General features: G+C 57.8%; 1 protein-coding gene across 1 annotated transcript in view; it reads right to left on the reverse strand.

The window, feature by feature from the left end:
• Positions 1-14,522, reverse strand: part of FBXO41 (F-box protein 41) — a 57,172-nt gene extending 42,650 nt beyond the window's left edge. Inside the window, exons 1-4 of the mRNA XM_044428467.1 lie at positions 14,517-14,522; positions 13,309-13,457; positions 2,272-2,360; positions 139-365 (exon numbers count right to left, since the gene is read on the reverse strand). Coding sequence (XP_044284402.1) covers positions 139-365; positions 2,272-2,360; positions 13,309-13,457; positions 14,517-14,522 — 471 coding nt within the window. The remainder of the gene's footprint in view (positions 1-138; positions 366-2,271; positions 2,361-13,308; positions 13,458-14,516) is intronic.
• Between the last annotated feature and the right edge of the window lie 1,792 nt (positions 14,523-16,314).

Consider the following 16,314-nt stretch of genomic DNA (forward strand, 5'->3'; position numbering starts at 1 on the left):
CTCGGGCGGCCCGGTCAGCATCGGCCCGGCGGCGGCTCTGCAAGAGAGAAGGCGGTCAGCGGGGCCTGGCTCCGGCCTCCTCCCGCCCGCCCGCCAGCCCCGTGCCCGCCACGTGGCGAGCCCCGCCACCTGCCTGACCCTCGCGTCGCTCAGGGGCGATCCTGCCCCGGGCTGGCAGAGGAGAGGCCAGCGGCCCCCGGCATCCCCAGCCAGCTCGGGCTGCAGGGCTCCTCTCCGCCCAGCCAAGCCCAGGATGGCGCCCCAGGGGTCGCGGATGGTTGGGGCCCAGCCTTCGAAGAACCCCTTTCCCACACTAGCCTGCGAGCCCTCGGGGGTCACCACCGTCACCAAACGCAGCCGGGCTGCTGAACCGAAGGGAGGGGGCCTTTTCAGGGGTGGACCCACGGTTCTGGACGCAGCTTCCCCTGCGGTTCAGCAGGCCCTTTCTTTGGGGTCCTTTAGGGAAGCGCTGAAGCCCCTCCCTTTTCTCCGGCCTTGCCGTGATCTGGACTGCAGCTTCTATTGGCACGGGTTTGCTTTGCTAGCTTTACCGACCCCCTTGGTTGATGGTGCAGAATCCGGCAGCGCTCTCTCTTGCCCACCGGCTCAAGGGGGTTGTGGCTGGTCCAAACATCGTTTAAAGTAAACCAGCCGGCAGGGTGGCGGCAAGGAGACGGTGGGGCTTCCTAGCTTGAATTGTGGGGCAACCACAAGGGAGAAAAGAGGCAAGCAGGGAAGCTGGTGTGCGGCTGTCTTCCCGCCCCATCTCCAACCAGCGGAGGGATGGATGCACCGGCGCGGACCCGTGAGTGAGCTTGGAACTGAATCTGAGTGGCAAAGAAGCACCCCCGGGAAGCAGGGAAGAGGATGGAGGAAAGGCGCCTCATCTTGCACGGCTGGTGCTCCTCCTCCTTCCTGCTTGCTCATTTGTCTTTTAAACACAACAGGAAATGCCAGGGTGGAGCTGAAAGGGGCCCTCTGGCTTTGCAGGGAAAAAATTCTGAATATGTTGTGGGCCTAGGGAAGAGTGACCTTTGCCTTCTCTCCACCCCAAGATGCTCGAAAGTAGCTGCCAGTCATGGGTCGGGTTGACTGCCTTTAGGTGGAGTGGCAGAAGTCTTGCTTTCTCCAGGTTTTAAAGGACTGGGAGGATGAGGGGAGGGGAAAGGCCCTCTGCTGCCAGAAATCCTGGGGCTCTGCGCTCAATATGGGCCACGAGAACTAAGCTAGGCAGACAATGAACGTAAGAGAATAAATTAAATGCTTGGATGTGGTACGAGGTGGGTTCCTACAGGACGGGGCAGCCAGACCCTTTTCAGCCCAGGGTCTGCAAGAGAAGCCCTCAGGGCTGCGTTCCACTGGAGGAAGGAGCCGATGCCGGGGCGGGGGGCAATTCCAGCTGCTTTTAGCTTAAAGTGAGAAAACTTCCAAAAGGCTAGCAAGACCGCTCTGACCTGCACCGTGCTTTCTTGGCAACAGGGCCTCTGCCACATGCTGCAATCGCCTTTGCGTTGCATTTCTATCCCATCCTTGTTTAGCCCAGGGTGGCCTACACAGCTCCATATGATCCTCACAACAACAGCCCTGTGAGGTAGGCTGGCCGAGAGTGAGCGACTGGCCCAAAGTCACCCAGGGAGCTTCATGGCTGAGTGGGGACTCGAACCCACATCCCCCGGGTTCCCCGCCCCCATACCACGCTCTCTTTTGTTCCAGCTTTAACCTGCCCCACAATCCGTGTTCCCTGAACAGATGAAAACGCAACTCGCAATGACAAATGGCACAGGAATGGGTGGATATACCCTAAAAGCCTCGAACAAGATCTCTGAGGGAAAGGAAAGTCAGCCTGGGGGAACTCTTTGGGGAGTTCATCCCATAATGGGGTGACCCACACAACTATTTTCCCCCTTTTAAATCGTCTTTGCTGTTTTAGAACTGAAATCCCCCAGCGCTTTTAGGGAAACAGTGCTCCCTCTTAATCCTTCTGTTGGCGCTCTGCATCTTTTTGAGATGCGCAGCCTCCTCCTTGTGATGGGAATACCTGATCCTCGTATTCCTTCCGGGCATGATCGCATCGTCAACATACAGAAAGGCCCTGCCCGGAGCGGAAGCCTGCTGCTGGGCTGGGCTGGGGGTCCTAAATGCATCAGGGCCAGGTCGCCCCTCCCTTCTACCGAGCCGCTGGGAGGGGGCGTGAGCTCAGCCAGGCATGCGGCGGGGGGGGGGGGGGCTCCCGGGAGGCAGAATGAGGCGCCGGCGGAGGAGCTGCGGGACCCACGGCCGCCCCGCTCGGCTCAGCTGGCCTGCCGCCTTGCTGGCCGCTTTTCAGCACCACGGGCAGCTCCCGAAGCAGCGACGAGACGCTGCAAGGGACCGGGAGACCCTCAACCGGCATTTGGTGTCCGAGTGGCCCGTGGCAGGGCAGGGGGGCTTCATTAGTCCTGTGGAGCGGGGGGGGGAGTGTTAACCCTTTCTCTCCCTGCTGCCGCCTGATTCTTCCTGCCACCCCGCAGCGGCTTCATGGAGCACACAGAGAGGCGAGGACGGGGCCGGGCGGCTTGGCCCTGAGCCCTGGCTCTGTGTCCTTATCCTGGTTCAGACGTATCGGCGTGGCAGGCGGGCCTCGGCAGACTCTCGTTCCACGTGCAGGCTGGAAGTTGAGCAGGGCCAGCCTGGATGGGAGACTCGAGCCCGGGAGCCCGGTGGCCTCTCGTTCCACTCAGACGCTCCGGAAAGATCTGCTTGGAATCGTTGCCTGGGGTCTTTGTTGCCTGAATTATTTGGTGCTGTCTCCGGACTTCGTCCAGTCCGTGTTCACCGCAGCTAGAAGTCATGGCTTAATCTGGGGTCCCCATGCAGATCTCCTGCCTTCTCTGTAGGGCCAGCCCTGCTCTCTGCCTCATGGGGAACGGAAACCTACGTGGATGAGCCCCCCCCCCTTGAATACAGTGACTGTATGGCAGGGGATCAAGTTCATGCCCACCCCCCATGCCCACCCCCACCGAAGCCATGCTGATTATTCCTCATTTGGCTTATTCTTCTGCATATTGAACAACTCTGACTTCATCTGTTGCAAAAGGGCCAGAGAGTGTGGATGGCACAGAAACAAAATAAATAAATAGAATGAGTCAATGAAATGCAGCGCCCTCTGTTCCTCGCCAGGCCAGGTGTCATGCTAAGGGCTCTGCAATTCCTTTCTTCACCTTGCGTCTCGTTTTTAAAAATGGCATTACATTGGCTACCTTCCAGTTTTCCGGTGAGGAGGAAGGTTTTGTGCCAAGCTGCATATTCTTGCTAGAAAATCAACAATTTTGCATTTCAGTTCCTGACTCACTCTCAGACATTTGCAGTCAACACACTGAATTGGACCCCCAAAGCTAAACGCAAGTAATTAGTGACTTGTCTGGCAGGCCTATCTGGAGAGAAGGGGGGCAGTCACCCCTACGCCCCCCCCCCCGACTGCTTCACTGCACCAGCATATGGATGATAGTACTGAGCGAGTGCTCTGGTTTTGTTATTGTGGAAAAGCAACCTTGATTCCTGGTGCCTTTGCGAGGCAGATGCTGTTGCGACTGGCCCTGCTTTCCCACAATATTGCTAATCACCCCGTAGAACAAGCCAAAGAACGAAAGCCCCTTAATCCTAATCCCATTTCTATGCACAACTGCCGCCTGCCTTTCCAAAAAGAGGCTGGCTCTTATTCCAAGGCATTCTGTTGCTCCCGGTCCTTAACAGAACCCCCAAATGAGCAAAAAAGTCCAAATCAGCAGAAGGTGACTCTCCAGTCCAAAGGCAGCCAGCCATCCCAATCCCTCAGCAGCCCTGGCGGCGTTTGGCAATGGCTCGGACTCCGCTGGCCTCTAAGCGGAATGGCAAGCCGGTCGGGTGGGCTCCTCTTTCAGCCTTGCTCCACCTGGCGCCCTCTAGTGCAGTGCAGTGCAACTCTAATCAGCCCCAGCTGGCATGGGCAGTGGTTGGGGATGATGGGAATTGCAGTCCAACACATCTAGACATGGGAGAAGGCTGCCTGGAAGGGGATTCTATGAGGGATAGCAATGGTGTAATTTATGAAATTTTACTGTGTTGTTCTATGGCCTGAGGTAAACCAGCTAGAGAGCTTCAGCTATTCGGTGGTAAAGAAATGAAATTAGTAATAATAATGATGCATTGAGTCATGTGCTGCATATATAAATCATTTAGAGATGCTCCTCTGTTGAGCTGAATTCAAGTAAAAATAATAAAGACTTATATGTTGGTCATTGTTTCAACAAGCCAGTGGCTTCCATCATTTGTCAACGTGTGCACTTTGTGGAACCAAAGGGCCATGCAAACTCATTTGGTGTGGAACCCCTGTGTGTGCGTCTGCTAGAAACGCACCGGCCTGCCTCCATGTGCCTTTCATGACCCCTCCCTGCTCTTTGGCTGGCAAGGCGGCGGTGCAAACGGAGCAGGAAAGAGACCGACCAAGGAGGGGCAAGTCTCCTTGGCTTTGGTGCAACAGCTGAATCACCAGAGCTCTTTGGCTCCCCACTTCTCTCCAGGGAAAGCCTCAGTCTGAGCTGAAGCCAGAAATCATCCCCAGAACCTGCTTGCTGTGCCAGGACAGTCTGATGGGGCAGCGAGTGTGTCTGCAGCCCCCCTTGGCATTGTGGGTTCCCTCAATGAAGGGGGGGGCTTTCACTTCTCCCCTCCCCCAGTGATCCTGCTCGAGATCATTGCTCTTGCTGTGGGTTGCTGGGAGGGACATGGCTAACTCCCGCCCACCCCCCCGAATTCTTGTCTGGGCTCATCTCAAGGGGGAGAGGTGGCCATTCCCCGCCCCTGTTGATATGGATCAGCTGGAAGGTGTGGCGATGCGGGTGAGGCATGCTATGGGCTCTGGAGGCCACAATCCCTGGCAGAGGACTGCATGCAGGCTCCACGTTGCCCACACCTGTTGCAGGATATACCTGCTCAAACAAGGCACAGGGCCCAGAAGGCTCCGGCAGAAAGCAGAATGCTGACAGCATCCTTTCCAAACCACCCTTGGCTTCCAAGCGTCCCGCTCCCCAGAATGCAAGTGTGCACGGGGAATTGCCAGGAGATACAGCTAATTCGGCACAGCTCATCCTGCATTAAAAGGGGATTTTGTCCTCCACTGGAGGCAACAGCCCGAAGGCCCCCGCTGCTCGTCCCCGTCCGCTCCTCTGAGGCCGCGCAGAGTCAGTGCAGACCCTTGGCCCATCCAGTTGCACTGGCCAGTGGAGGCTCTCGGGGGGGTCCTCTGGGGGTCTTTTCCCGGCGCTGGGGGAGGGACTTGGGGCGTTTGGCTCACGGAGTGGGCGCTATGGTTACACTTTCTTCTCTGAGCACAGAAGGGCTAGATCTGGCCGGCAGAAAACAGCAGGTAAATGGGTTGTCATGGAAATCGTATTGAGCAGCAGCAGGCGGAGAGAGAACGTGGAAGGTGAATCATGGAGAGCAGCTTTCCGTCAGGCTGGTGGGGATGATGAGAGGTGTAGTCCAAGGCCTCGGGAAGGCAGCAGCTTGGGGCAGGCTGATCTGGCAAAATCTCTTCCTGCCTGTCTTACTCACGTTAAGACTGGTGCACATGTGCATATCTCTGTGTGAAGGCGCATATCTTGCTGATCCTGAGGCGTGTGCGCATGGAAAGTTCCTCTGTGTGCCCTGTGCATGGAGACATGTGGGAGCGCATGAGGTCCCTATCCATGGAGGCAGCTGCACACGTGGGATTTCTGGCAGGGGGAGCCTGGCAGGGGTGCAAGAAGGACACTACAGGCAAGACGAGTGTCGGGTCTCCAGCACTGCCCCTGTGACCGACGGATATCCGGACAAGCGGCCCTGCCTGGCATTCATGCATCAGTTTTCTAAATTGCTCAATAGCTCTCCAGGAGGTGTGCAAAGAGTGAAACCTTAAAGTACACTAGCAAAAACTAGCAAATACACATCTCTAGAAGCTGTTAAACTCCCCTGAGAAGAAAAATTAGACCCTGCTGCCAAATGCCTGCGAGAAGATCTTGGCCTGGTAACAGAAATTCAACAAAGTTGGGACCAGCTGCACCTCACCAGGGAGGCCCTCACCAGCGGGACGACCCCGAAAGGCCCTCTCCTGGAGCGCCACCTTCCCAGCCTGGAGAGGCGACTCAGCTGCAAGGGAGTCCCAGGTACCACAGCTGCTCCTTCGTGGGGAGTGTGGCCCTGCCCAAGCACCTCCCATCCGGCCACGGGAACCACCGCCAACAGCATCGCAGTCCTCTTTGGACTGGGCTCCCACGTGTTCGCCCCACTCCCGTCCTTTGCCACAGCCAGGAGCCTGTCGAGAAGCCCCACAGCCTCGCCTTCCGAAGAGGAACAGAAGACCTGGGGCTGCCTGTCATCCGCAAACTGACCGCAGCGCATCCCAAAGCCTGGATGGCGGCGCTCTGGGGTTTCGTGTAGATGCCAAATATTGAGCGTGGGGCTGGGGATTGAGCCCTGCAGACCCCCACGCGGGGGCATCCTCTGGCTGAGCACTATTCCCCAGGAACCACCTGCTGCAGCCGTCCGTGCAAGCAGGAGGAGAACCCCCCAGTGCAGGGCCTCCCCTCCCAGCTTGGACACGGTGCCAGAATGGTGCCCTTAGGGAGCGACATCAGGAGCCACTGAGAGATGCTGGAATATCAGCAGCATCTCACTCGCCGTCTTTCTCCTGATGAAGCTCATCACAGAGGTGGCCGGGACAGTTTCCCTGCCAAAGCCTGGCTTCCGCCCTGACTCAGTCTCACCCAAGAGAGCCCGGATTTGGTGGGCTGCCACCTGCTCAAGGGCCTTGCCCAGGAAAGGGGCATTTGCCACTGGGGCAAAGTTGCTGCACCCCTCTGTCAGGTGGTTTTCAGAAGGGCTTTGCTGCAGCCTCTGTCAGGTGCCTTGGGACCGTCCCTCTCGCAAGGAGCCATCGCGGACCCCCTGGCCCAGAGGGTCGCTCCCTCCCTGCCAGCTTTGATGAGCCAAGAGGGGCAGGGGTCTGATAATGAGCTGATTGCATGAATGTTCCGAAGCACCTTGTCAGTGTCCTCAAACTGTACCACCTGGACCTCACCCAGGACACCCGGACGCCACCACATTCACCTGCCTCAATACGGGAGTCTAAAGCCCTCCAGAAGCAAGAAATATTGGCCTAGAACTGCCTGCAGAAGATCTGAGACTGGGCCTCGGGAAGAGCCGCCAATGAGCCGCATGTCACAGGTGCAGGATGCCCTGAGCAGCCCATGAAGCAACACGCAGGTGATCGTGGTTGCCGCACAGGCCAGGGACCGACTGCATCAGCTGGGCGCTTCCCCGCGTCCCCCCTGCAGTTGCCTCGCATCTGGCTTTGCTGCTCTCGGCTCCGGAGTCGTGTGAGCTCCACTCCAGCGGAGGCGCTCAGGAGCAACGCATACACTGCCGGAGTCGCTTCTGCATCCCACGGACACTTCGGCGTTCTGACAGACGGCACAACCATATCGACTCGGAACTAGAGTTGGGATGGGCCCGAGCGGAGCCCGTCGCGCCGGCATTTGTGGCGCCTTCCCGTGCTTGGCCCGGTTCTGCAGGGCAAGCTGAGCCAAGGGCGTTTTGCAAACACTTGCAGGACCCCTGGTGACCTTCGCCCACATCAGGCGCGGCGGCATCAAGGCTGGTGGGGGGGTGCTGCTCGCTCCACGTCGTGCGGGACTCTGCTGCTGGTGAGCCCGGGGCGACCCCCTGCTTCCTCGTCTGTTGCAGCAACCCGAACGGCTGCAGCAGACCCTCTTTGCACCCCTGGGCTGCCGCTTGGGGTCATAGAAACAAGGGGAGTCAGAACTGCCCGCCAAGAGGCCTCTGGCACGTGGTGGATCACAAGCTGAATCTGAGCGAAGGGGAGCTGTGGCTGCAGAAAAAAATCTGCTGTGTTGAGCTGCATAGATAGAAGCATCGCTTCCAAACCACGTGAGATATGGGCTTCCCTCTCTCCGGCGCTAGCCAGTTAGGCCCCATCTGGAGTATTGCGTCCACTTCTGGGCACCACAGTTTAAGAAAGACGCAGAGAAACCGCAAAGGGTTCAGAGGAGGGCATGGGAAAGCTGGGCATGTTTAGCCTTGAGAAGAGAAGATGGAGGGGAGGTGTGTTCGAATACTTGAAAGGCTGTCTTGCAGAGGAGGGCCGGGTCTTTTCTCAGTTGTCCCAGAATAATGGGCTAAAGTGACAGGGAGCCAGACTCCAGCTGGACATCAGGAAAGACCTCCTGCCTGTTAGAGCAGCACAGCAATGAAACCAAAGATCTCAGGAGGTTGTGCGCTCTCCCGGACTGGAGGTGTCCAAGAGGCGGTTGGGCAGCCGTCTGGCACAGCTGGCTTGACCTGCGGCCGGAGCTGGACTGGATGGTCCTGCAGGTCCTTCTGGCCCGCCTACTCCAGGATTCCAGGGTTTCTGGGTTTGGGGTTTTGATTTGTTTGAATGTTTGCGTTCCGGGCTGCCCTTTGCGCCTTTGGCTGTGCCCAGCACGGCATGCATCCACCGAGAGCATCTTCTAATCGGAATTCAGTCCCTGGGAAGGGACATCCCTGCGTAGTCCAGAGCTTTCCACTCCGGGACCCTTTCTCCACAGATCCAGGGGGAGCCCCTTGCCACCAGCTGCTCTCTCCACAGTGCCGTTCTCAAGCGGGGGCGCAGATCTGGCCCTCTGGAGGTCTCGGCCTGGCCGATGCCCTTTCCTGTGACCAGGGACCATTTGACGGCTGCCTGGCTCTCACGCAGTCTCTGCCCTCCCTCTCTTCCCCTGCATGAAAGGGTGGGAAGGCCTCTCCCCGAGCTTGCTCCTGGCAGGAACCCTTTCAGCCACTGCTGGCACCTTGGTCCACCCTTTCCCTTCGGCTCTCCCACCCCCGGAATGGGTTCCCAGAGGGCTTCTCCAGTGGAATTCGGCCCTTGAGCCACAAGAGGTTCTGCACCTCCTGCAGAACGGTCTCCCAACTGGCAATGCCGAAGGCTGAGCTGGTTTGCGGCTGCCTCGGCTCACTCTCTTGGGTGCCCTGCTGGGCGTTCAACCCATCCGAGTCGAACGCTCCGCCTGGCCCTTGCTCTCGCTGGAGGCGATCGGTGTGGTGGCCATGCTCTGCCCGTCCTCACCGAAAGCAACGGAGCGCAAATGAAGCAAGCCCAGGAAGCGACCGCAACCTGGGGGGGGGGGCAGTAAAGCCGGGGGCTTCGCATGTGGGGGTCCGGAAATCCCGGCCGGCACCCCCCATGTCTAAGGACAACGTAGGGGGTGGGATGCTGCTTCCTCAGTCTGAGGTGCTGTTAGTCAGAGCTGGAATACAGAGTGCAAAGGACAAACATCTGCATTTATGTATTCCTGCATCGATAGGGCGGTTTTCTTCTTTGCCAGGACCCAAAGTGGCTTGCGCAGTCCTCCTCTTCACTGGATCCGCTCAACAACCTGTGCGGCAGGTGAGGCGGAGGGGCCACGACAGCCCGAAGGCTTTCAGAGAGGCCCGTGGCTGCGTGGGGCCTGGAGCTGCTTCTCCCGAGAGTCAGTCCGGCGCTGTAAGCACCCAGCTGCACAGCCAGTGCAAGGATGATCCCGAAATATTCCTCTCTGCTTAGCGGGCCAGCCGTGCCCGGCAGTGGTGGCTCTATCAGCATTGGATGGCCATTGGATGGCGTTTTGGTGGCAGGGCCTGGACGCAAGCGCTGGCTGGATGCTTTGAAAGGGTCCCTGAACCCTGAGAGAATTCGTCCGTCCGTCTCTCTCTCTCTCTCTCTCTCTCTCTCTCTCTCTCTCTCTCTCTCTCTCTCTCTTTCTTTCTTTCTTTCTTTCTTTCTTTCTTTAAAGCTTTTATAACCATCCTCCACTGATGCCTCGGGATGGCGTTTATGAACTGCAGCTTGAGTTCTCCTTAGGGTTGCTTTACTTAATCCATGAATCCGGTGCTTCTCGGCTGGTTTTCCCCCAGCAACAGGGCTTCTTATGCGTTTGCAAAAGACTCAGCAAGGAAGGAGAGCGAGCAGCACACGATTCTGCCTTTGTTTACCTGGAAGTAAGCCCCCTTGGATTTGCTCCCAGTCTAAGGCTGCGGCCCAGTGCAGACTTGCCAAGGAGTAAGTTCCATTGAAGTCAGAGGGGCTTCCTTCTGAGCAAGCACTGGGAGGGTGCCGAATGCAAGAATCTTGCAGAGGAGCTGCTCTTAGGAGCTGCTGTTGCTCTGCAGACGCCATTTCCTCCCATGCTCTCTGCTCGGAACACCTAGTTTATGAGCCCCACAAAGAAATGCCGCAAGTGAGAAGGATCCACGGACCTATTTCATCAACAGGGTGCCTGCTCATAGTCAAATGTGCAAAACTAGGACAGGCTCTCACCAAGCACCAACTGCTGCGGAGGTTAATATTAGAAGGAGCGGAAATGCTTTTTTTCAAAGAGCAAACATGCAGCTGATGTAACAAGGAAGAGTCTGAGGTGAGACACCCTCTGACTGGAAGTACAAAATATTAGCGAAGTGTGAGAAAGTTACTTCTTGGGTGATCAGAGACCTATATATAGCTTATCATTAATGTGATGCCAAAGAAGGGAAGGGGGGGGGTGCTCGCAGCCTTGTTGTTACAGCAGTCACAAGTTACTTTGGACTGACTCCAGATGTGCTGGATGACAATTACCATCATCCCCAACCAACACGGCCAAGGGGTGTCTCTCCAGAAGACTTACAACTTCTTTTATGGAGCAGTTCTGTGCCAAGCAACTCAGAAATAAGCCAGCATCCGTGTCGTTGGCCTTGCTCTGAAACAGATGCAGGTACCGGATGGCAGCCCAGGATGGTGGCGGGGGCGAGACTAGGGAAAGAAGGCTGACCCGTCAGGAAGCAGGTGCTGAAATCCCCCAAGGGGTTGCCTGACATGCCTCCAGGTGTCATGGGATCGCACCTCACCTTGAAGCCCATATCCATGTTTCGAAACTGGAACCTGCAACACATCTCAGAATTTCCACATTTCCACTGAGTTTTTGGGCTGAATGAGAATTTCGACCCAGACCTTCCAAGTCGCAGTCCAACACTCAAACCTCTACACCAGACTGGCTCGCTCAAGTCACAGCTAACCTAAGTTCCACTGCTCCCAGTCAGATGAGGTGTGGAGCCCACCAGCTTAATTCATATCTCAAGTGCACAATCAAGAACAAGGCAGCATCTTCTGGGTTCTGCCCAGGGCTAGCGTGACCGAAGCCCCATTCATGTCATGTAGGACTAACGCTGGACCCAGGACAACGCCACTTGCGGGAATTCTGGCTCAGCTATCAAGTTACTGGGCAGTCACGCATCAATCATGATCTGTCAGTCTCTGTCCCTTGTCTGTAAAAGGGCGCCATAAGAATTTATCATGTAAAATGGAACCATAAGAATTTACAACCCATTTTTCTAAACAACATTAAAATAGAACTGATGCTGCTTGCATCACTTTCTAACGTTAGTCTGCAAACAAGTGACCTTCTGAGAGTTTTGAAACGCGAGATAAATCCTAAGCCTTTGAGGACCACAGGCACTTTCTTGGATTCCCATGAACTGCCTTCCCATGATCCTCCATCCCTTTTGACCCAATCATTGCCTTTGAAGGGAGAAAATTGCATGCATGCAAGAATGTCAGTGCTTGCCATCTAAACCCAGAGGACATGCGCACCAGGACTGGAAAAGCATTTGTGCATGAGGGATGGTTGATGAAGTCTTAAACTACAAGCTCCATAGTGCAGCGCAAGTGCGATTTTTTTATTTTTTTTAATGTGCATGTTGTAGGCCAGATTTTAGCTCTCCGGATGTTTCGGGCTTCAATTTCCAGAAGTCCCTGCCAGCAGGGCCAATGATCAGGAATGCTGGGAGCTGAAGTCCAAAACATTAGGAGAAACTTTCTGCTCACTCCTGTTGCAAACACATCTGATCCCACAGGCTGAATTCATAAGCAGAGTTTGCCTCAGAAATCCATTCCCTGGGAGCTGGTTAACTGCCAGCTACCAGGACCACTGTCCTTGTGAGCATGGTGCTCTACCTAGCATTAAATAAACAGGGTCTACTGAAACTAGCAATTTCTGGCAGAATACAGGCAAGATACCTCCTGCAAAACAACAAGGCTTTGCTCGAAAGGGATGGGTTTTTCCTGTTCTTTTGCAGAGCAAATTTGTTTTGGAAAATCAGTTCTTCCTCTCACAGATGCAGAGCCGAATGCAAACATGCCAGATATTAGTTTTTAACGGAATCAAATAACATGCTGCAAACAGACGAGGGAATTGTGCAGACCTCTGGACAGTGCGATATTTTCAGCGCTTTATCCACACTGGTGCATCCAGCAGGCCCCCTCTGGCCCTCTTGCCTGGTGCAGTTCATATTTCCAGCCCCCGGTTTGCAATATCGATATGCAGCCGGGGCTCCTCTCGCACTCGCTACAGCTTGTGGGACTCAGTAAATCGCCCGCCCGATGCCCGACTTGGCATTTCGTGATGATCGCAGGTCCTTTATCCACTGGTCAGCATCTTCTCCCCACCACCCCGTTTTAAGAGTTGTGCATTAAATAACTGAGCTGTACAACCCCGCCCAAATTCCACCCTTTAAAAAAACACAACTTAATCGATGCTAACACAGCGATCATGGATTTTTATCTCTGCAACTCACAATAAGGAAGGGAAGGGGGGGCATCGGGATGGGAGGGAGCCACTTGTTATTCTCGGGGGGGGGGGGCAGCGGTAGGAGTCTCCTCTGAAGAGAAAAGCCGCTTCCTTGTTCCACACACATGGCGAGCTGGATCCCATGCCATGGCAAATGGCCAGGGAAGACGGGGTGGGGGCGGGGAGCGCGCCCTCCTCGCCAGATGCAGGCTCTGCAGAAGCGGAAGGGGCCACGGATGATGGCAGCCCGGCTGTGCCAGGCTGGGGACCAGGCAGCCGCGGCTCGCTGGCAGGCGGGCAGGATGGACCCCGGAGCCACCGCGTCCGGAGGCTCTGCTGGAAGGCCGGGGGCGCGGGGATGGGGGGGGGGGGCAGGCGCGCGCCGCCCCCCGCAGACTCGCTTCCCTTGGCGCGGCGCCTGCCTCACCTCTTGCGGCTCCTCCGGGGGGCGGGCGGCCCGGCCTGGCGAGCGGCTCCCGGATCCTCCCGGCCGCCCACCCGCCCGCGAGAGGGGCGAAGGGGCGCGGCGGGGGTCCGCGGAGGGGAGGGGAGGGAGGGGAAGGGGGGCCGCGCGCGGAGGCGCCCGGCGGGGCCGCGAGGCGCAAGGCACGGCGCTCGGGGAGGCGCCGCCGGGCGGGTCCGCGGCGAGCGAGGCCGGGGCGCGCAGCCTTACCTTCGGCGCTGCTCGGCGGCTGGTCCGGCGCCGTCCCGCTGGGCGAGTCCGCGGAAGCCGGCGCTCGCAGGCGGCGCGCCGGCCGGCCGCCCCGCGCCGCCGTGCTCGCCCGCCTCTCGGCTCAGCGCTCGCCCCCGGCCGCCGGGCTCCTGCGAAGAGACGGCGCGAATGAGCGAGCGAGCGAGCGAGCAACGCCCGGGCTCCGGGCCACGCTTGCCGGGGAGGCGGGCGGCGGGAGCGCTCCGTCAGCAGCCGCGCCAGGCGGAGGGGAAGGCGGGCCGGCGAGCCGAGAGCCGCCCTCGCCAGCCCGGGCAGCCTCTGCCGCTCCCTCGCCCGGCCGGGCCGCGCTGCCGCGACCCCTTTGTTGGCTGGCAGGCGGGGAGGCGGGCGAGCCCGAGGGGGAGCCGGGCGAGGGGCGGGCGGGCGGGCGGTCTCGCTCCGGCACCCATCAGCGGGCTGCCAATCCGGGCGCCCCCGTATCCGAGGGAGCGGCGGAGGGGCGCGGGGCGCGCCGGTGGGAAGCGGCGGAGGGGGCGCGGAACCCCGCGCGAGGACCTCTCGGCGCCGCCGGGGAGGCTGCAGCTGCTCGGGAGGCTGAGAGCAGGCAGGGGCTTGGCACGGCTCCCACGCCCCCCCTCCATCGCCCCCCCCCGGGCTGGCCGCGCATTGTGCGGCATCACCTCCTCGGCTGCCGCGCCTTCCGCCGGGCACCCGCTGGCTGGCCGCGCTCGGAGCGGCGCAGGATAGGAGCCGCCGCCGCTCCTGCCGCCCTGTGCCAAGCCCCCATGCTTGGGGGAGCCGGGAGCCCCCCCTTCCGGAGAGACGGCCGATGCTCAGCCACAACACCCTCCCCTTCCTCGCCCACCTCCATCCCCGGAGCCAGGAGGGTGTGTTCCAGCCCGGCCCACCCAGCCCCCTCCGCAAGGTCACTGATCGCTCGGGGAGGGGGCGGTCGCCCAGCAGCAGCAATGCAGAGGTGGAAGCAGCCGCCCGGCTCCCTGACCGGGGAACCTGCCGGAGAAGCGCGGGGGATCCAGGCCCTCGCCCTCCCTGTCGTGCGGCCGGTGGCCCGGTGCACATGCTTTCCGGAGCCAGCGAGGCATTACCTGCCCCCGATTCGCGTGCACAAGCAGCTGTTGGACTCCAGGTTGCTGGGGAACATGCACCTGGAGCCTAGGTGTGACCCTCGTGCGCTCTTCCACACTTACCTCCATGTGGCGGAGCGAAACCTTCCACAAAACACACGGCTCTCAAGCCATAGGCAAGATGCCCACATGCTCGCCTGGCAGATGCACTTTTTTTCCTTTGAAATGTGGGATTCCAAGCTAAAATTCATGGCAGGGCCACTTTCTTTTGGGCATTGATCCTGCAACCCCCGCGGGGGGCCTCAATGTGTCGCCCTGCAGATGTGCAGGACCTCAGCATGTGTGGCCCCTCCAGCAGGCCTATTCAGCACATCTGGAGGGCTGTGAGTTTTGCCCTGCTGTGAAAGAGGGAGCGTCCAAACATGGATTGTCCAGGTTTTATGGACTCTCAATTGCTGAGAGGGAAAACCGAGCACACAAACCGAGCACAAATAATCTTGCAATTATTAAAAAAAAAAAAAAAAAGCACTTCCATGGAATTCAGCCGCGAACTTTAAGAGAGGTGATTTTAACACGGCAGAAGCATTTGAAATGTGGCGTTATGTATTTATTTTATTATATTTATATCCCACTTTTCTCCCATTGTGGAATTCAGGGTGGCCCCCCCTCCAAACTCAGGCAGGCCCTGACCAGCTCGGCTTCAACAGGGTGGATGCCTGGTGAGTCTTCGGACCAGGCTCTGGGACATCTCAGGACACCATGAATTTCCTGCGTTCCTTGACCGAACAAGATGCACTAAAGAGCACACTTTCAGATCAAGGGATGGTAAAACACAGAAAATGCAGAAACCTGGAGCGTTTTGGCCATATAATAAGAAATGGTAACTACATAATTGATTGCAGGAGGGAAAGAAGGGCAAGGAGGAGGTGGTGGTGGAGGAATTCTTGGCTGAAACTCCCTTAAGGCCGGGAGCAAAGCAGCCTCTGCGACCGGAGGAGCCCATTGAAAGACCCCTCTGGCTGGGACGATGCCTCGGGGAGAAGAAGAAAGAGGAGAACAGAAGCAACTTGGATTTTGCCTTTCTGCTTATCCATCATCACCTGGAACGTTTCTTCTCAAAGCAGATGCTGAACTCCCATCCCCCAAATGGGCCTTCGTTGGCCCTCCATATCAGTGCCTTTGGGGAATTTGGGTTTCAGAGCTGAGCCCCCTGTTTCGAACCAGAGGAAGTGCGAGACACTGCAAAGGTCCAGGGCACTGGCCTGCAGGGAAACAGCAGCAGCAGCAGCTGCAGCAGCAGCAGCAGCAGAATAGGCTGCCTCACACCATGTCGCAAAGCTGGCGTGCTCACCTTCCTCTCATCAAGGCCACCGTCTCCTCAGGACACATGGCTGTCAAGAGGAGGGGGGAAACATTTGCCTTCCAGGAACCTCAGCCCATGGGGGGCCACCATCTAACCCCCCCACCCCCGAGCCAAGGGTTGACAAGCAACATTGAATTTCGGAGGAGTTGCATTTAGTGGATCCCTCTCTGGCGATCCGTAGGTGAAGTGGGATAAAGATACTCACCGGAGCAGGTCCCGCGTGGAAGCGGGAAGGTGACCCTACCTGACCTGCTAGCCGTCAGGTGTGTTTTAAGTGCCATTCCCATCATCCTCAGCCGGTCCTGCTCTCCCTGTGGAGCGCCCATGAGGAGTGAGATGCGTGTGTTTGTGTGTGTGTGCTAATAAGACTCCCCTTATTTGCTGGAAAACCACCCCTGTAATGTGCAACAATGGGAGACACAATTAAAAGAAGTGAAAGATGAAAGGAGCCCCGTCTTGAAAGGGCTAAACTGAAAGGACACATCTTCACACCCTTCCTAAAGGCCAAGAAAGAGACTGCGGGGGAGGGGAGAGCGATCTGGTTCTCGCTGGAGGGCT

The sequence above is a fragment of the Varanus komodoensis genome, unplaced genomic scaffold, assembly GCF_004798865.1.
Source record: "Varanus komodoensis strain SLA01 unplaced genomic scaffold, ASM479886v1 scaffold2, whole genome shotgun sequence".
Taxonomy (NCBI): domain Eukaryota; kingdom Metazoa; phylum Chordata; class Lepidosauria; order Squamata; family Varanidae; genus Varanus; species Varanus komodoensis.